A 20470-nucleotide genomic window follows, 5' to 3' on the forward strand; every position below is an offset into this window, starting at 1 on the left:
AATTCAACAAATATTTTACTGGGCATTTACTATATGCTGGTAATTGAAGGTACAGACATGGCTATCTTAGTCATTGGTTTTTAGGAACATATATAGTCCTAGGGGAATGACAAATTTATTCCAAATAGACACTCAGACACTACAGTACAGTTTAAAATAGAAACGTACACATGTTTTCTAGGGGATGTCAAAAAAGAAAGCACCTGAATTGGGACATCAGGGTAGGGTTGCCTGAGAAGTGACATTAGAGTTGAGACCTGAAAATCTAATAGAAGTTGTCCAGGTGGTTAGGCGTGAGGGAAAGGCTTTCCAAGCACAGGAAATAGTATGCACAAAACCCAGGAAAAGAGAAAGATCATGAACCTTATAGGAAACCATTTGATATGGCTGGAGCAGCGAGTATGAAAACAATGAAGGGAGGAGATCAAACCTTCCCTGACACACCTGAAGAAGTTCTGATTTTACAGAGTAGGCAATGGAGAATTATTAAATAACATCAAGCAGCAGATTGACGGGTTGAAATACGCATTCTAGAAAGAACGCTAGCTATGGAGGATGAATTGGAGTAGGGTGTGGGCACACACAAGATGAGAAATAGGGAGACTTTGGGGCAGATCCATTCAGGAGATGCCAAATGTGTGAACTAAAGCAATGGTAATGGGATTGGAGAAGAAGGAGGACTCTGGGGACATGTAGGAAGTCAGAGTTACAGTTACAAGATGTAGGAACTGATTTGGAAGGAGGAGTAGCAGCTGCTTGCTTTGGGCACCAGATGAATGGCAATTAACCATGAGAAAAATAAAGGCATGAAACAAGATCTTTGAGTTTGTGGCTGCATTGAATTTCAGATGACAGTGGGTCTATAGAAGGGAAGCAGTGGTAGGTATGAGGGAATTCCATTGTTGATCGGCATTTGGTTAATAAACCTATTTCATTATGAAAAACCTAACTCCTAGTTTAGGTCAAAAGATATGGTATGTTTCCAACACATTTCTTAGGTTCCTGAGAAGAATACTATATTGTATACAGTTCCTCAAATAATTTATCCAAATAAATGTCTCATGATTACTTAAAGTTTTGGTAGATCTCCCATCCAGTCTACTTTAAATGTAATCAGATTTCAAACACTACTAACCTGTTCGCAGACAGGCTACATTTGCAAGCCACCATTCTGGGATCTTGGGAAGAATCACAATTACTCTGTCTCCTCTTTGCAGGGAACAGGCTTCTGTAAGTATATTGGCAAATTTCCTAGACAAAGATCCCAGTTCCTCAAAACTCCATCTCACTTCTTCTCCATTTCCATTTACCCACCAGAAGGCTGGATTGGAAGGTCTCTTTCCAGCCTGAGGAAAGGCAAACCAGATGATTTAAAGCTCCTGATGCAGCTTAATTCTATTAAGCTTCTTCTCAGAAGAAAATTCATAGGTCTTTAGTTAGATCACATGGGGAAATTTGGAAATAACTCTGGGGTCTTCATTTCTAGCTGTCAAGAGCCAGGTTTTGTTTTTGTGTTTTGTTTTTTGTTTTTTAAAGATTTTATTGATTTACTTGACAGAGAGAGAGATCACAGGTAGGCAAAGGAGGGTTGGGGGGAAGCAGGCTCCCCACTGAGTGGATAGCCTGATGCGGGGCTTGATCCCAGGACTCAATCCCAGGACCCTGAGGCCATCACCTGAGCTGACGGCAGAGGTTTAACCCACTGAGCCACATAGGCACCCCTGTCAGGAGCCATGTTATTTTTCATTTAGCCTGACTGTTTTTCTTCCCAAAAAGTTAGAATTCTTTCATCCTTTTAAGTTCTCTCGTTGCTATATCTATACCTCATTCCCTACCATTTCTGACCATTTCTGACTTCATACTACTAATTTTGGGTATTTTTAAGAAGTTAACCTATAGGGGTACCTGGGTGGCTCAGTGGGTTAAAGCCTCTGCCTTCAGCTCAGGTCATGATCCGAGGGTCCTGGGATCGAGCCCCACATCGGGCTCTCTGTTCAGCAGGGAGCCCGCTTCCTCCCTCCCTCTCTGCCTGCCTCTCTGCCTTACTTGTGATACTCTGTCTGTCAAATAAATAAATAAAATCTTAAAAAAAGAGAAGTTAACCTATAATCATACATTTTTATAAACCAGGCTTTCTCAACTATGAAACTATTAACATGTTGAGCCACATAATTTTTTGCTATGGGGGACTGTCCTGTGCATTAGAGGATACATAGCAGCATCCCTGGCCAAAATTGTTTCCAGACATTTGCCCTGGGGGCAAAATCACTTCTATCTGAGAAGCTGTAGTTGGACTGGCCCTGTTCCTTACCTTTTCCACATTGGTCCATTCGTCCAGGACATCTTTAGCAAAGTTGAAATACTCTGGAATCTCCAGTCTGAATTCCTGTTTCATAGATTCATAATTGGAAAAATTCTGAGGTGAAACTGTTCTATAATCTTTATGTAGTACTCTCACAGAACCAGGGATTGCGAGGCGCTGAAAACACTTGACACGAAGTAATGTCTCCATGGTGACAAGAGCTAGCATCAGTCTTGCTGGATGTGTTAGCACTCAGGATTTCCACAGAAACCGGTTCATCCAAAAGACAAGCTAATGAACATGCATTTGTCTCTGTCCTAAAGGTAGCCATACCACAAAGTAGCTAAGTTCTATTATTATTATTATTTATAGTCATCATACAAGTGCCATTCTCTGAGCACTCAATATGTTTCGTACACTGTACTCATTGCTTTACTTACATATGAAATTAGTAAATTTTCAGAGTAACTCTGTGAAGTGGATATTATCATCTCTGTTTACAGATAGAAAACATTACTAAGAGGCTGTCTTAGTGAACTCTGGCCACCATAAGAAAATACTATAGATAGGCTGGACAAAACAACATTTATTTCTCACAGTTCTGGAAGCTGGCAAGTCCAAGATTAAGTGCTAGGCAATTCAGTTCCCCCGTATGGGCTCTGTTCCTGACTTGCAGATGACCACTTTCTCTTTATGTACTCACATGGTAGAGAGAGTGAGAGCTCTGGTTTTTCTTCTTCTATTAGGATACTAAGCCCATCATTGGGGCCTCACCCTTATGACCTCATCTAAACCTAATTACCTCCCAACGACCCCACCTCCAAATACCATCACATTTTGAGGGTTAAGTTTTCAAGATATGAATTTGGAGAGAGGCACAAACATTCAGTACACCACAAAGGCACTAGCTGGATTTGAACCTAGAGCTGTCTGGTCCCAGCCCATTTTCCTGACTATGTACTGCATGCTATTGTCTTCCATATGCATTTCAAAAGAAGTAAAGGTCTGAGTCACCCAGTTACTCCCAGTTAAAGCAAAGATATCTAATATATTTCACCTGCATTTCAAAAGTCATAGACACATGTTAAGGAGAAATTTCCACAGTGGATAATCTATAAGTGAAGAAATAGAGTAACCTAGTACCAATTAGGCATGAAAGAACTGTCAAAAATCATTTAGTTTATAGGCTGTAGTTCCCATGCTCCCAATAGGAGCCCACACAACCTTCGAGTCCAGACTTGGAGCTGCGTTTACCAGAGATGTCATCATAGGTCTTTAACCTTTAGGACTTTTGTGGGGGAGGACCCTCCAGGCCACCTAGCCCTCCCTGTTTCTGTGGGAATTTATCTGATCATGATGTCATTTACCTGGCTGAGACCTCATAAACAAGGTTGTTAAAAACATGGTTCTAGAGATGATAGGGTTCTTCTTCATACTTTCTGTAATTTTCCAAATTTCCTACAATGAAATACTACTCTCACAATCATTAAATCATTTTTTTATAGAGGGAGGGGCAGAGGGAAGGGAGAGAGAGAATCTTAAGCAGGCCTCACTCATGGAGCCTAATGCAGGGCTGGATCTCACAACCCTAAGATCCTGACCTAAGCCGACACTTAACCGACTGAGCCACCCAGGCACCCTATCATTAAGTCATTTGTAACTGCAGCTCTAGCTGTGCAGTATGTAAGGCAGTGTGGCTATGTGGAAGAGTTTCTGTATAGATGCATTGCCAAATAATGGATATCATCCATAAGTTTAATCCTAAATGGGCCTGGTGTTCAGGCATCATGTTGCTGCACCCAGTGCACGGGGATATCTAGGCACTTCTTCTGACCCTTCCACATCTTTGTGTGATGACCTGACAAGTCACTGAGCTTGAGTCCTCTGAGATCATCCGGTTTGAGCTCCTCATTTTTCAGAAAGAAAATGGAACCCCAGAGAGGGGAAGCAACTCACTTCAATAGGTCATGTCAGAGTGAGAACTAGAACTCAAGTCTGTGGATTCCCATTTCAGTGTTCTCTTTACTATAGTTCAATAGGATTCAGTAGAGCAGTGATTCTCAACTCTGGATGTATATTTGAACCACCAGGAAAGCTTTTTTTTTTTTTTTTTAAATACCAGTGCCTGGGGCTTAGACCAATTAAATCAAAATCTCTAGGGGTAGGGCCAGGGCATCATATTTTAAAAAATTTCCTCAGAGGATGCTAACGTGCAATCAAGGTTGAGAATCACTGATCCAGAGGTGAGGTGATCTGTGAGCCAGCAGATCAGTATCACCTGGAAGCTGGTGAGAAATGTACATTCTTGGGCACCTGGATGGCTCAGTCAGTAAGCGTCTGCCTTTGGCTCAGATCATGATCTCAGGGTCCTGGATAGAGCCCCACATGGGGCTCCTGCTCAGCAGGAAGCCTGCTTCTCCCTCTGCCATTCCCCCTGCTTATGACACACTCTCTCTCCCTCTCTCTCAAATAAATAAATAAATAACTTTAAAAATATTTATTTATTTGACAGAGAAAGACACAGTGAGAGAGGGAACACAAGCGGAGGGAGTGGGAGAGAGAGAAGCAGGCTTCCCACTGAGCAGGGAGCCCCTATCAGAGCAGGAACCTCTATCAGAGAATTGTCACAAAGATTAAATGAGATAATGCATGCAAAGTGCTTATAATGGTGTCTTGCCTATTACTACCCACCCACTGGAGTGGGGGTCAGCAAACATTTTCTGTAAAAGTCCAGATAGTAAATATGGCTTTGTGCACCATATGGTCTCTGTGGCAACAGTTTAGCTCAACTCTGGTTGAGATAGCAGCCACTGACAGACAATACATGACTAAATGGGCATGGCTGTGTTCCAAACAAAACCCATTTATGGATATTAAAACTTGAACTTCATGCAATTTTCTTTTTTTTTTTAAGATTTATTTATTTGAGAGAAAGAGAAAGCACATGCAGGGGGAGGGCCAGTAGGAGAGGGAGATAGAGACTCCCAAGCAGACTCCCTACTGAGGGTGGAGCCTGATGCAGGGCTCGATCGCATAACTTTGAGATCCTGACCTGAGCCCAAACCAAGAGTTGGACACTCAACCAACTTTACTACCCAGGTGCCCCTCATGAAATTTTCATATGTCATGAATTAGTATTCCTCTTTTGACTTTTTTGAAATATTTGAAAATATAAAATAAAACCATTCTTGGTAGGGTGCCTGGGTGGCTCAGTGGTTTAAAGCCTCTGCCTTCAGCTCAGGTCATGATCCCAGGTCCTGGGATGGAGCCCCACATCGGGCTCTGTGCTCAGTGGGGAGCCTGCTTCCCCCCCGACCCTGCCTGCCTCTCTGCCTACTTATGATTTCTGTCTGTCAAATAAATAAAATCTTTAAAAAATAATTCTTGGTTTGTAGCCTGTATAAAAACAGACAAAAGGCTGGATTTAACTCATGGGCTGTAGTTCTCTGATCTTTGGTGCTACAGTGTAGGTTTTGTGAGGGTGGGCATTTTGTCTGTTATGTTCATGGTAGTATCCCTAAGAAATAACATAGTGTTTGGTTTGCAGTATGTGCTTATTTTTTGAATGAATAAATGATGTTTTCAGAAGGGAGAGCTTTGTATATGGTTTATTTCTATAGCTAAATGTTATATTAGCCTTGAAAAGTACCTTTATTGCTTAACCAGATTTATATGACTATGTGTACTGTTCATATATAGCTATTTAAATTTAAATTTAGTACTATTTAAAAACACTGGCTGCATTTCAAATGCTTAACAGCCACATGTGACTAGTAGCTACTGCATATAGGTAACTGCAAACACAGAACACTTCTATCATTGCAGAACATTCTTGTGGACAGTGCTGATCTATATTGATAATCGCTGAGAACTAGGTGATATGAAACATTAAAATACAGGCAGTTGGGGCGCCTGGGTGGCTCAGTGGTTTAAGCCTCTGCCTTCTGCTCAGGTCTTGATCTCAGGGATCTGGGATTGAGCCCTGCATCAGGCTCTCTGCTCAACGGGGAGCCTGCTTCCTCCTCTCTCTCTCTCTCTGCCTACTTGTGATCTCTCTCTGTAACAAATAAATAAATAAAATCTTTAAAAAAATACAGGAAAACTGAGGTGAATGGTTTCCCAGGTAAGATTTTTCCAAGAGCTTCCAAGGGTTTCGGATTAGTAAAGTACTGCCTCCCACTGTTGTCTTGTTTGGCAGTGAGGGCTGAGTCGAGAGGGAACCACTCTTCTCTGCTGTTTGCTGGCAAGTTAGAGCCCACACATTGGCAAGTTATCTCCCATATTACAGAATTAGTGTCAGGACTCCTCCAACCGAAGGAAGAAGTTAAGTAGTACTTAAAACTATGTTTTTAGTGTTGTGACTTTTTCTCTTTATTTTTAATTTTTTAGAGAAGGTCTTCAAATGGTTCAAATGTTAAAAATTGGAGTGAAAAATTGCGCCGTTCTCCCCACCCCCACCACCCACCCGCCTGGGTTGCTCAGTGTGTTAAGCGCCTGCCTCTTCATTTTCGCTCAATTCATGATCTCAGGATTGTGAGGTTCAGCCCATGTCTGGCTCCACACTGGGCATTGAGCTTGCTTACGATTCTCTCTCTCCCTCTCCATCTGGCCCTCCACCCTCTCTTAAAAAAAAAATATGCCCTCTCCCTCCCCCATCTCACAGCTGCCCAGTTTCATCCCAACCCGCTCCCTCCAGGAACTATGATTAGTTCTATGTATCTCTTTAGGATTTCTTTCCAATTATTTCAGCAGATGACTATAGATCCTTATTTCTTCACCACTTTGACATAACAGGTAGCCTAGAATACTACACTGTTCTTATAGTTTAAAAAAAATTTTTTTTAAGATTTTATTTATTTATTTGTCAGCGAGAGCGAGCACAGGCAGACAGAGAGGCAGGCAGAGTCAGAGGGAGAAGCAGGCTCCCTGCGAGCAAGGAGCCCGATGTGGGACTCGATCCCAGGACGCTGGGATCATGACCTGAGCCAAAGGCAGCTGCTTAACCAACTGAGCCACCCAGGCGTCCCTAAAAATTTTTTATAACAAATTCTTGAAGGTCCGTCCATGTCAGTACATGAGGATCTTTCTCATTTTTTTTTTCATTTTTCTTTTATGTTTTGTTTTTTTTTAAAGAGCTGCATGGCATTCCAGTGAACAACTGCACCATAATTTCTTTTTTTTTAAGATTTTCTTTATTTATTTGACAGAGAGACAGATCACAAGTAGGCAGAGAGAGAGAGAGAGAGGAGGAAGCAGGCTCCCCGCTGAGCAGAGAGCCCCATGTGGGACTCGATCCTAGGACCCTGTGATCATGGCCTGAGCTGAAGGCAGAGGCTTAACCCACTGAGCCACCCAGGCACCCTGCACCATAATTTCTTAAGCCAGTCCCCTACTGATGTCATTTGAGTTGTTTCCATTATTGTGCAGTTAAGATGAAATTTTGAGACTATTTCCTCCACTACATTTAGAATCCTTCAAATATACATTGAAAAGAAAATTTACCAGTCAGTTGGAGCTTAAAATGAGCCTAACCAGTCTGTTCTCCAAAAAGAAAATATCAGCATCATCCTGATCAGCGATAATGATTGCTTCTCCTCAAAAAAAAATTTTTTTTTTGTTAATCTTAGCACTTCACAACATCTATTTTCCAGCTTTCCAATATTCTTTGTAGGTAAAAGAGTTGAGATAGGAGTCAGAAAACTCTTCTAAGAAAGAAAGTACCACTGCTGGTCAGTTGGGTGTGAAAGTATTTGTGGTCTCATCTGACATGCAAGTTCTATATCGTATAAACATCAGTGCGGAGGAGGGCTTAACCGACTGAGCCACCCAGGCACCCCTATGTTTACAGCTTTTTGTGTGCACGTACTCTTAGATAGACTAACACAACAGCTGAGAAATTCTGATAGAAACACTTCGGCTGCCTAAGACTTCCATGAGAAAGTTTGGTCTGTTGCTTTTGGTTGCTTTTTTGTTATCTTGGCTCAAAAGTGTGCATGCCAGACCAGCAAACCTTACATAGGAGACAGATAGGGTGGTACTCACTAAAGTGACAGATTCCGACACAGCTGGAGGTGACGGCAGACCAGTGTCCTGGGAGAGCAGGCCTGAAACTTGAACTCTCGCTTCTGTATTAGTCCTGGCAGTAGGCAAAAGAAGAGTGAGAAGTTGTAGTCTGACAACTGGGAGACGCAAGACATACCCAGAGGGCCTTTCCTGGATTGGTGGAGACATTCCAGAGGGAGGAGCCAGAGTGCTGGGCTAAGATTATGCTCAAAGTTTATGCAATCTCCTGCCACCCTCCAATTCATAGTTAATGATTTAAATACACTGCAAGGTTTTGCTGGTGGGGGGGTAGGGACTGGGAAAGTAATTTATTCACAGGAAGGGAAGTGACCATGGAGTTGCTGGAGGGTTTGGACTTGTGAAGGGGTAGTTTTATCTCAGAAGGAAGAAAGAGCAAAGTATGGAAGAGGACATAGAAGAGTTTTGAAATGGAAAAGAAAGAAGTTAAGTGGCACATTTGAGTTGTTCTAGACCGCAGAGAACCAGTTCCTGTGTTTATCTGTTGAACTGGTCAGGACTAAACATAAATGCTCTCAGGTTGCTTCTTTGCTCATATCCTGCAGTACTTCCCAGTTTACTCCAGGTAAAATCTCAAGTCCTTACCTTGACTACAAGGAACTGTGTGATCTGGCACAGGGTTCTCACTGACCCATCACCTGCTCCTCCTCCCCTTACTCAGCTGGGGCCACATTGGCACCCTTGCTTTTTTTTTTTTTTTTTAACATACCATGCATGTTCCAGCCTTGGGGTATTTCCACTTCCTGGAACACTCTTCCCTTAGATACCCCTTGGCTAAATCCCCATTTGTTGAGGTATCCTATCAAAGAGGTCTTCCCTTACTACATTTTCTAAAATAGCATGCCTCAATTTTTCTCTTTAATCTGTTTTAACTTTTTACATCTCTTACCACCACCCTTAAGAGTAAGAAATTTGTTTTGTTTGCTGATATATCATTGTTGTGATGCATTACAACAATTGTCTAGAACACTTACTGACAAATTTTAGGCATTTAATAAGTAATTGATGGGTAAATGAATAAATAAATAATTTTTTCAGTTACATGTGACAGAAACCCAATTTAGATTCACTTAAGCAAAATGAGGAATTTATTGGACTCTTTTTGGTTCAGTGAAGTTTTGGTTGTTGATTATTTGGGATTTTCTATGTGGATAATCATATAATCTGCAAACAGGGACAGTTTTACTTGTTTCATTTTTTTTACCGATACAATTTTTTAAATTTAAATTCAATTAATTAACAAAGAGCATATTATTAGTTTCAGAGGTAAACCTCAGTGATTCATCAGTTGCATATAACACCCCGTGCTCTTTGAATCCCATGGCCCCTTAATGCCCATCACCCAGTTACCCAATTCCCCCACCCACCTCCTCCAACAACCCTCAATTTGTTTCCTGTAGTTAAAAGTCTCTTATGGTGTTTCTCCCTCTCTGATTTTGCCCTATTTTTCCCTCCCTTCCCCTATGATCCTCTGTTTTGTTTCATAAATTTCATGTATGAGCAAAATCATATGGTATTTTTCTCTGATTGACTTGTTTTGCCTAACATAATACCCTCTAGTTCCATCCATGTCATTGCAAATGGTGAGATTCCCTTTTTTGATGGCTGAGTAATATTCCTATATATATATATATATATATATCTCACATCTTTTTATCCATTCTTCTGTCAGTGAGCATCTGGGCTCTTTCCATAGTTTGGCTATTGTGGACATTGTTGCTATAAACATTGGGGAGCAGGTGCCTCACTATGTTTGTATCTTTTGGGTCATAGGATATTGCTGGGTCATAGAGTAGCTCTGTTTTTTACTTTTCGAGGAACCTACATACTGTTTTCCAGAGTTGCTGTACCAGTTCTCATTCCCACCAGCAGTGTAAGAAGGTTTCCTTTTCTCCATATCCTCGCCAACATCTGTTGTTTCCTGACTTGTTAATTTTAGTCATTCTGACAGATGATAGGTGGTATCTCACTATGGTTTTGATTTGTAGTCCCCTCATGCCAAGTGATGTTAGCATTTTTCATGTGTCTGTTGGCCATTTCTATGTCTTCTTTGGAGAAATGTCTGTTCACGTCTTCAGTCCATTTCTTTCTTTTTCTTTTTTTTTTATTTATTTGACAGACAGAGATCACAAGTAGGCAGAGAGGCAGGCAGAGAGAGAGGAAGGAAAGCAGGCTCCCTGCTCAGCAGGGATGGATGCGGGGCTCCATCCCAGGACCCCGGGATCATGACCTGAGCCGAAAGCAGAGGCTTCAACCCACTGAGCCACCCAGGTGCCCCTTCAGTCCATTTCTTGACTCTATTTTCTGTTTCTTTTTGGGTGTTGAGTTTGATAAGTTCTTTATAGATTTTGGATACTAGCCCTTTATCTGAAAAGATATTTGCAAATATATTCTCACATTCTGTTGTTTGTCTTTTGGTTTTGTTGACTATTCCCTTTGCTATGCAAAAGATTTTATCTTGATGAAGTCCCAAGAGTTTACATTTGCTTTCCTTTTCCTTGCCTTTGAAGATGTGTCTAGCAAGAAGTTGCTGCAGCTGAGGTCAAAGAGGTTGCTGCCTCTGTTCTTCTCTAGAATTTGGATGGGTTCCTGTCTCACATTGAGGTCTTTCATCCATTTTGAGGGTTTTTTGTGTATGGTGTAAGAAAATGGTCCAGTTTCATTTTTTTGCACGTGACTGTCTAGTTTTCCCAACACCATTGTTGAAGAGACTGTCTTTTTCCCATCGGATATTTTTTCCTGCTTTGCTGAAGAAGAGTTGGCCATAGATTTGAGCGTCCATTTCTGGGTTCCGTGTTCTGATGCACTGAACTATGTGTCTGCTTTCATGCCAGTACCATACTGTCTTGATGATTACAGCTTTGCAGTACAGCTTGAAGTCAAGATTTGTGATGCCACTAGCTTTGGTTTTCTTTTTCAGTATTCCTCTGGCTATTCAGTGCCTTTTCTGATTCCAGACATGTTTTAGGATTATTTGTTCCAGCTCTGTGAAATATGTCAGTATTTTGATAGGGATTTCTTGAAATGTGTAGATTGCTTTAGGTAGCATAGACATTTTAACAATATTTATTTTTCTAATTCATGAGCATGGGATGTTTTTCCATTTCTTTGTGTCTTCCTCAATTTCTTTCTTAAGTATTCTGTAGTTTTTAGAGTACAAATCCTTTACATCCTTGGTTAGAGCTTCTTGTTGGATAGACCCTTTAATTATGGTATACTGTCCTTCATCTCGTATTACAGCCTTTGGTTTGAAATCTAATTTGTCTGATACATGGATTGCCACCCCAGCTTTCTTTTGATGTCCAGGAGCATGATAAATAGCTCTCCACCCCCTCACGTTCTTTCTTTCTTTTTCTTTTTTTTTAGTTTTTTAAAAATTCTATTTATTTATTTGACAGAGAGAGAGAGATCACAAGTAGGCAGAGAGAGAGAGGGAAGCAGGCTCCCTGCTGAGCAGAGAGCCCGGTGTGGGGCATCTCAGAACCCTGAGATCATGGCCTGAGCTGAAGGCAGAGGCTTAACCCACTGAGCCACCCAGGTGCCCCTACATCCCCTCACTTTCAATCTGGAGGTGTCTTTATGCCTAAAATGAGTCCTTGCAGGGGCGCCTGGGTGGCTCAGTGGGTTAAATGCTTCTGCCTTCAGCTCAGGTCAGGATCCCAGGGTCCTGGGATTGAGCCCTGCATCAGGCTCTCTGCTCAATGGGGAGCCTGTCCCTCCCCCCCCACCCCCCGCCTGCCTCTCTGCCTACTTGTGATGTCTCTCTGTCAAATAAATAAATAAAATCTTCAAAAAAAATTTTTTTAATAAATAAAATGAGTCTCTTGTGGATAGTATATGAATGGGTCTTGTTTTTTTCTCCAATCTGATACCCTGCGTGTTTTGAGTGGAGTTTCCCATTTACATTCAGAGTAGTTATTGAAATATATGAATTTAGTGCCATTGTATTACCTGTAAAGTCACTGTTTCTATATATTATCTCTGTTTATTTCTGGTCTTTGTTATTTTGGGGCTGTCTCTTCACTTAAAGGATCCCCTTTGATATTTCTTGCAGGGCTGGTTTAGTGATCACAAATTCTTTTAGTGTCTTTCTTTCTTTTCTTTTTTTTAATCATGTTCTTTTAGTTTGTCCTGGAAGTGCTTTATCTCTTCTTCAATTCTGAATATTGCTTGCTGGATAAAGTATTCTTAGCTGTATATTTTTCTCATTGAGCACCCTAACTATATCATGCCAGACCTTTCTGGCCTGCCAGGTCTCTGTGGATGGGTCTGCTGCCAGTCTTATGGTTCTACCCTGGTGGGTAATGACGTCTTGTCTGGAGCTGCTTTCAGGATTTTGTCTCTGAGATTTGGAAGTTTCACTATTAGATGTCAGGGTGTTGGCTTATTTTTACTGATTTTGAAGGGGTTCTCTGGACCTCCTGGATTTTGATGCCGGTTTACTTCCCCAAATTAGGGAAGTTCTCCAGTATAATTCGCTCCAGTATACCTTCTGCCCCACCCTTTCCTCTTCTGGGATCAAAATTATTCTAATACGGTTTTGCTTTATGGTATCACTGATCTCTTGAATCATCCCCTTATGATCCAGTAGTTGTTTATCTCTCTCTTTCTCAGCTTCCTCGTTCTCCATCATTTGTCTTCTATATCACTGACTCTCTTCTGCCTTATTTATTCTAGCAATTAGAGCCTCATTGTTTTTGTTTTGTTTTTTAAAGATCTTATTTATTCATGAGAGACAGAGAGTGCAAGAGAGAGGCAGAGACAGAGGGAGAAGCAGGCTCCCTGTGTAGCAGGCAGCCTGATGTGGGACTCAGTCCCAGGACCCTGGGATCACTACCTGAGCTGAAGGCAGATGCTTAACTGATTGAGCCAACCAGGCACCCAGAGCCTCTATTTTTTTAAAAATTATTTTTATTAACATATAATGTATTATTTGCCCCAGGGGTACGGGTCTGTGAATGATCAGGCTAACACACTTCATAGCACTCACCATATCACATACCCTCCCCAAGGTCTACAACCCAACCACCCTCTCCACACCCTCGCTTTCCCCAGCAACCCTCAGTTTATTTTATGAGATTAAGAGTCTCTTATGGTTTGTCTCCCTCCTGATCCCATCTTGTTTCATTTTTTTTAAAGATTTTTTAAAAAATTTATTTATTTGTCAGAGAGAGTGAACACAGGCAGACAGAGGGGCAGGCAGAGGCAGAGGGAGAAGCAGGCTCCCTGATGAACAAGGAGCCCCATGCGGGACTCAATCCCAGGACCCTGGGATCGTGACCTGAGCCGAAGGCAGCCGCTTAACCAACTGAGCCACCCAGGCATCCCATCTATATAGTTTCATTTTTTTCTCCCCTACCCCCAAACTCCCCACTCTGCCTCTTGAATTCCTCATATCAGGGAGATCATATGACAATTGTCTATTCCTGATTGCCTTATTTCGCTCAGCATAATACCCTCTAGTTCCATCCACGTCATTGCAAATGGCAAGATTTCATTTCTTTTGATCAGAGCCTCTATTTTTTATAGCATCTCAGTAACTAATGTTTTTTATTTTGACCTGATTAGATTTTAGTTGTTTTATTTCTCCAACAAGGGATTCTCTAGTGTCTTTTATGCTTTTTTTCAAGCCCAGCTATTATCTTTGTAATTGTTGTTTGAATTCTAGTTCTGACATCCTACTTATATCCACATTCATGAAATCCATGGCAGTGAATACTGCCTCTTGTTTTCTCTTTTGGGGTGAGTTCTTCTATCTTGTCATTGTTTCCAGAAAAGAACAGAAGAGAGAGACATAATATAAAAATAGCAACAACACCACCAGAAAAATATACACTAAGCAAATCAGAAGAGAACAGAAACAAAACAAACAAACAAAAAATCAAACAGAAGTTGAACACAAACAATAAAGTAGATCCTTGGTGTATTTTGGTCTGTTAGAAGAAACTCAATCCCAAAATAGGAAAGAAAGAAAAAAATATATATATATACACACAAAAATAAAATTAAATACAATGTAGGAAGCCACAAATGAAAAATACATTTGTAAAACATAAATGTAAAAATGAGAATTAAAAGAGACTTTAAAAAAGAATTGATAAAGTAAGAAAATAGCTGGAAAGGGAAAAAAATTTAAAACCGAGAAACTAAAGAATAATAAGAAAAAAGCATGAATGCTAATACTGCTTTCTTCCCGAGAGCTGGAGTTTTGCAGTAAACTTAGTATTAGCTGGAATTTCCAGCTGGTATCCTGGGGCAGGGGTCTGTTGCACTGATTCTCAGGTGTCTTTGCCTTTGCAGAATCACACTGACTTTGCTGGGAGGCTGGGTTCAGTGCGAGTGGCTCCGAGCCAATGTGGGGCTGAAAATGGTGGTGCCCTGATCTCAACCCCAGAGCTGAAAATTCGTGCTGTTCCCCCTGCCCACCCCATCTAGTGGGCCCTCACAGAAAAGCAGTCCATCACTCTTGTCTCCCTGATTTCTGTCTGAACTCTGGGTTCACTGAGGCTGTGGCTGAGCATTTTTAGCTTAGGCACATGACCCTGTTTAGAGTCTCCAAATGTTACAGACTCCTGTGGCACATACCTGTGCCACTCCTCCTTGGGGAGGGGGGTCTCCTCAAGCATCCATTCTGCCTCATGCTGGGCCCCTGCTGAGAATGCAGTCGCTAGCTCCTGGACTCACTGTTTGCAGCCAGCTTCCCTGCTCCAGTGCTTGGGGAACTCAGGCACCCCCATTCTTTTTGTGATGCTGGGGATCCTGAGACCACGCTGTCCCACCTGGGATTCTGCCCTGCTTCACACCCTAAACATGTTTCATGTAAAATTTCTGGTTTTGTGCTCTGCTGCTTATAATACTTTCCAGTACCTGGCTTAGGAAGCGCCCCCCCAGTTTATCTTCTGATATATTGCCTTGGATTCATGTCTATACACCTCCTATCTTCCAAAAAGTGGTTGCTTTTCTATTTGTAGAATTGTAATAATCTTTTCTCAGATCTCTGGTTGATTTCATAGGTATTCGGAATGATTCGGTAACTGTCTAGAAGAATTTCAGTCCCCTACTCCTCCTCCATCTTAATGCCTCCCCCTACGTCTGTCTTGCAGATCTGAGTGCCTTTTATTTCCTTTTCCTGCCTAATTGCCTCACCTAGAATTACAGTATTATGTTGAATAAGAACGGTAGGAGCAGATCTGCTCCTTTGCATTTTCCCCGATATTAGGAAGAAAGCGTCCAGTCTTTCATGCTTGAGGGTCATGTGAGCTGTAGGGTTTTTGTAGATGCTGTTTATCAAGTTAAGGAAGTTCTCCTCTATTCCTCTTTTTCTGAAAGTCTTTATCATGAATAAGCCTTGAATTTTGGCAAATACCTTTCCTATATCAATTAATATAATCGTGATTTTTATTTGTTAGCCTATCAATAAGGTGGATTACCCTGATTGATTTTTTTTGATGATTTTATTTATTTATTTGAGGGAGGGAGTACATGAGCGAGGGGAAGGGCCAGAGGGAGAGGGAGAGCAGACTCCTCACTGAACAGGGAGCCCGACACAACATGGGCTCAATCCTAGGACTCTGGAATCATGACCTGAGTTGAAGGCAGGTGCTTAACCAACTGAACCAAAAATTGATTTTTGGATTGATTTTTAATCACTAAACCAGCCTTGCTTCCCTGCAATAAACTCCTATTGGTTCTTGTGTGTATTTTTATATATATATTGATGAAAAATTTTCAGTCATTATTCGAGAAACTTTCAGTCATTATTTATTTTCCAGCTCTGTCCTCTTTTCCTCTGTCTCTCCCCTTTTGGGATTCTGATGATACAATCTTAGATCTTTTGTAATAGCCCCACAGTCTCTGAGGCTCAGTTCTTTTTATTCCTTTTTTTTCTTTTCTTCTTCTTTTTGTTTTTGTTTTTATTTTGGTTGTTATTTTTTGTTTTGCTTTGTTTTGTTTTCCATTCAGCTGGCTTCTCTCATTACTATTGGGTAATTTCTATTCTATCTTCTAGTTCACTGATTATTTCCTTCTCTTCCTCCCATTCTGCTGTTGAGTCCACACAATTAGCTTTTTATTTCTCTTATCATATTTTCTAATTGTATTTTTTAGTTTTAAAATTTCCATTTGATTCTTTTTAATATTGTCTATTCATTTGTGGAGGCTTTGATGTTTCAAGCGTATGTATTTGTAATTGCTTGTTGAAGCATTTTTATCATGGCTGCTTTAAAACCTTTGTCAGGTGCTTCTAACATCTTTGTCATCTTGGTCTTGGCGTCTATTGGCATCTATTGATTATCTTTTTTTTTAAATTCAGTTTGAGACCTTCCTGGTTCTTGGTATGGTGAGTGATTTTCATTTGAAACCTGGATAGTTTTATATTATGTAATCAGATTCTCAGTTTCATTTAAACCATCCATTTTAACTGCCTTAGTTCCACAGTGTTCTGGCAGGGAAAGTGAGAGGGCACCACCTCATTAATGCCAGATAAATATAGTAGTCTGGGTTCTCATTAATGCCAGATAAATATAGTATTCCAGGTTATCCACTAAGTCTCCTCCCAGTGGAGGGTGCGGGGATACAGCCTCATGAGAGTAGGAGTCTAGGCTTCCCATTCTACCTTTGTTGGCATAAAGATGGGTGGAGCCATGATTTTTTTCTGGGGTACTTGGCTAGCGTAGAGGATTTGATGTTTTAAAAGTATTCTGTCTTGCTGGTCTGCTCCTTTCTTGGCCTTTTGGTGAAAGACAGCAGGCTTTTTCTGAGTTTTTTGTTGTTGTTGGTGGTGGTGGTACCGTTGGTATTTCCAGGTTTTCAGCTTATTCAACTCCCAAGTCTAGGATATATGGGCCAGAAAGACAACCCAGGGAACTACTTTTGTGTCATTCCTTAGGTCCCAAAGTCTGTAACCAGTCTGCCTTCCTCTCTATACCTTCCAGAGTCTTCTTATGTTTGTTTTATAGGAATGTCAGGACTTTTAGTTGTACTTAGCAGGAGAAAAGAGAAAGGTCTGTCTCCTCCATCTTCCCAGAGTAGAGGCCATCCCATCTCATATTTTTAAAAGATTTTATTTATTTATTTGACAGAGAGAGAGAGAGAAAGAGAAAGTGAGCACACCCAAGTTGGGGGAGGGGCAGAGGGAGAGGAAGAGAGAAAATCTACAGCAGACTTCCTACTGAACACGGAGCCCAACACGGGCTGATCCCAGGACCTGAGATGATGACCTGAGCCAAAGGCTGATTCTTCACCAACTGAGCCACCCAGCTGCCCCCATCTCATTTTTTGAGGTTAAGATAGCATTGATAGCATTTTTAGACAAGAACACTGCTAAAAAGAAAATCACAGGCAAACTGAAAAACTGAACATAAATAAAAAGCCTAAAGTAAATTATTAACAAACTGAAATCAGCAATGTACAAAAACCAAACATCCATTCTGACCAGTTTGAGATTATACTAAAAATAGTAAAAGGAGGGGGCGCCTGGGTGGCTCAGTGGGTTAAATAAAGCCTCTGCCTTCGGCTCAGGTCATGATCCTGGGGTCCTGGATCATGATCCTGGGGTCCTGGGATTAAGCCCCGCATCGGGCTCTCTGCTCTGTAGGGAGCCTGCTTCCTCCTCGCTCTCTCTGCCTGCCTCTCTGTCTACTTGTGATCTCTGTCTGTCAAATAAATAAATAAAATCTTTAACAAAAATTAAAAATGGTAAAAGGAGGGGTGCCTGGGTGGTTCAGAGTTGATTCAGTGGGGGCTCATTGCCCTTGAAAGTAAATACAAATAGAAGGGAATTTCTTTAGTATGATAACTAATGGATATCAACAACTTAATTTGATACTGAAAAATTAGAAACATTTTTTTAAAAGATTTTATTTATTTGACAAGGAGAGATCACAAGTAGATAGAGCAGCAGGCAAAGGGAGAGGTAGAAGCAGGCTCCTACTGAGCAAGGAGCCTGATACGGGGCTTAATCCCAGAATCTGGGATTATGACCCAAGCTGAAGGCAGATGCTTCTGAGCATCTGCCACCCAGGTGCCCTGAAATATTAGAAACATTTTATGGTAAAATGTTGGAGGCATTTAATGAATCAGGAATAAGGCTATAGCCTCTATGCCTAATTAATATTATACCAAAGGCCTTTGTTAGCCCATTCCAGGCCAACTTGAATGCAAGTACTTTAACTGTTCACTCATTACTGAATTTCAGATAGGTAGAACAGGGCCCAACACATCACAGGCATTCAGTAAATATTTGTTAAGTGAGTGAGTGAAGAAGCCATGTCTATGAAAATTACATACTTAAAAAAGCCCAGGAAAACAAAGAATAAATATTTTTATATATGTAAGTAATATAAATATTTTTATATATGTAAGTAATTCATGTTAATTTTAAAATTCTAGCAACATAGATAAATGCAAAGAGGATGGTAAAAAAACAATTTCAAATCTCACCATGAAAAAGCAACTGTTAATAACTCTGGGCTCACATCATTTTACATATTACACTGGGCATATTTACAGAAGGAAGGTAGGTAGATAAACTGATAAAAAGTGGGTCTGGGATATGCACAGTATTTTAAGTAAAATGATATTGAACTGTAACCCACAGGAAAACAATTGAAGCAAAACTGAAGAATAGTCAAATACCAGGAAGGTATTTATTTTTTATTTTTATTTTTATTTTAAGTGGGCTCCATGCGCAGTGTGGAGCCCAGTGAGGGGCTTGAAATCATGACCCTGATCTGAGACCCTGATCATAATGCTGATCTGAGATCAAGCGTTAGATGCTTAACCAACTGAGTCACCCAGGCACCCCCCACGTAGGTGCTTCTTAACTAGACATGTCATTAGTTCTTAAAAGATCCCACCAAAGTTAAGGAAGACCCTAAGTGATTGGAATAATTTTTAAACCTACATTTTTTCTAATTAAACTGTATCAATCAATATCTACTTTAAGAAATTAATCAATTGGTTCATTCTGTTTCTCCTATCTCCCTTCCCGTAGCCCCTTGATGTCTGTTATATTATTGCTAGGTTTGGAGACCAGTACATTCTCTTCTATAACCATAGCTTCCTCAGTTACCAAGCATTAGTTTATGTCACTGATTCCCAAGGTTGGGGGGGGCGGGGGAAATTGTACCCTAAGGGGATGTAAGGGAATGTCTGGAGACATTTTGCAGTTGTCACACCTGGGAGGAATGCTATTGGCATCTAGTGGGTGGAGATTAGAAGGGCTGGTAGGTATCTTACAGTACACAAGACAGCCTCTGCAACAAAGAATTAATTATCCAGCTCCTAACCTAAATGCTATGGCTAAGAAACCCTGATCTAATGTCTAAGTGGGATTCAGTGCTACCAATAGTCCTTTTCATATAGCTTCTCTTTCCTTGTATTCTTTACTGTTTTTCTTTATTAGCTGAATTTAACATCTAGGAGATTTTTTTTTTTTTTTTTCTTCACAAGGGCTTATAGTAACTGTGTTCTCTTGCTTGGTTGATAATGCCTGCTTACTGACTTTATATGGAGAATAACTTGGCTGGGTTTGGGTTTCTTATGTTAAATTTTCTTTCCCTCAGAAAACTCTGGACCTTGTTCCACTGTTATTTGGCATTAAATATTACTTTGGAGGAGCCCAAGGTCAACCAAGTTCTTTTCTCCTGGTATGTGTCTGTTGCACAATAAAAAAATGGACTGGCCTTTGTCCTTGGTTCTTGTCACTGGAGACTCTAAATTCTTAGAATTCTTTTTTTTTTTTTTTTTTTTTAAAGATTTTATTTATTTATTTGACAGAGAGAAATCACAAGTAGATGGAGAGGCAGGCAGAGAGAGAGAGAGAGGGAAGCAGGCTCCCTGCTGAGCAGAGAGCCCGATGCGGGCCTCGATCCCAGGACCCTGAGATCATGACCTGAGCTGAAGGCAGCGGCTTAACCCACTGAGCCACCCAGGCACCCAAATTCTTAGAATTCTTGAGTAACAGGAGTGCCTTTGTTATTCATGAAACCCCTTAAAGATTTTATGTATTTATTTGTCAGACAGAGAGAAAGAGAGCACAAGCAGGGGAAGCAGGGGGCAGAGGGAGAAGCAGACTCCCTGCTGAGC

At 40.9% G+C, this 20470-nt stretch overlaps 3 protein-coding genes across 3 annotated transcripts in view; 1 reads left to right on the forward strand and 2 right to left on the reverse strand.

Moving 5' to 3' along the window:
* The window catches only part of REXO5 (RNA exonuclease 5), a 64902-nt gene extending 62535 nt beyond the window's left edge, over positions 1–2367 (reverse strand). Inside the window, exon 1 of the mRNA XM_013049776.2 lies at positions 2312–2367. Within this exon, the coding sequence (XP_012905230.2) occupies positions 2312–2343 (32 nt within the window). The 5' untranslated portion in view covers positions 2344–2367. The remainder of the gene's footprint in view (positions 1–2311) is intronic.
* The window catches only part of ACSM3 (acyl-CoA synthetase medium chain family member 3), a 28053-nt gene extending 19617 nt beyond the window's left edge, over positions 1–8436 (reverse strand). Inside the window, exons 1-3 of the mRNA XM_045072736.1 lie at positions 8345–8436; positions 2312–2619; positions 1136–1346 (exon numbers count right to left, since the gene is read on the reverse strand). Of these exons, the coding sequence (XP_044928671.1) occupies positions 1136–1346; positions 2312–2530 (430 nt within the window). The 5' untranslated portion in view covers positions 2531–2619; positions 8345–8436. The remainder of the gene's footprint in view (positions 1–1135; positions 1347–2311; positions 2620–8344) is intronic.
* The window catches only part of ERI2 (ERI1 exoribonuclease family member 2), a 59189-nt gene that overhangs the window by 27757 nt on the left and 10962 nt on the right, over positions 1–20470 (forward strand). The window lies entirely within an intron of this gene.

Source organism: Mustela putorius, unplaced genomic scaffold, assembly GCF_011764305.1.
Source record: "Mustela putorius furo isolate JIRA1106 unplaced genomic scaffold, ASM1176430v1.1 tig00004043_pilon_pilon_pilon, whole genome shotgun sequence".
In the NCBI taxonomy this organism is placed as follows: Eukaryota; Metazoa; Chordata; class Mammalia; order Carnivora; family Mustelidae; genus Mustela; species Mustela putorius.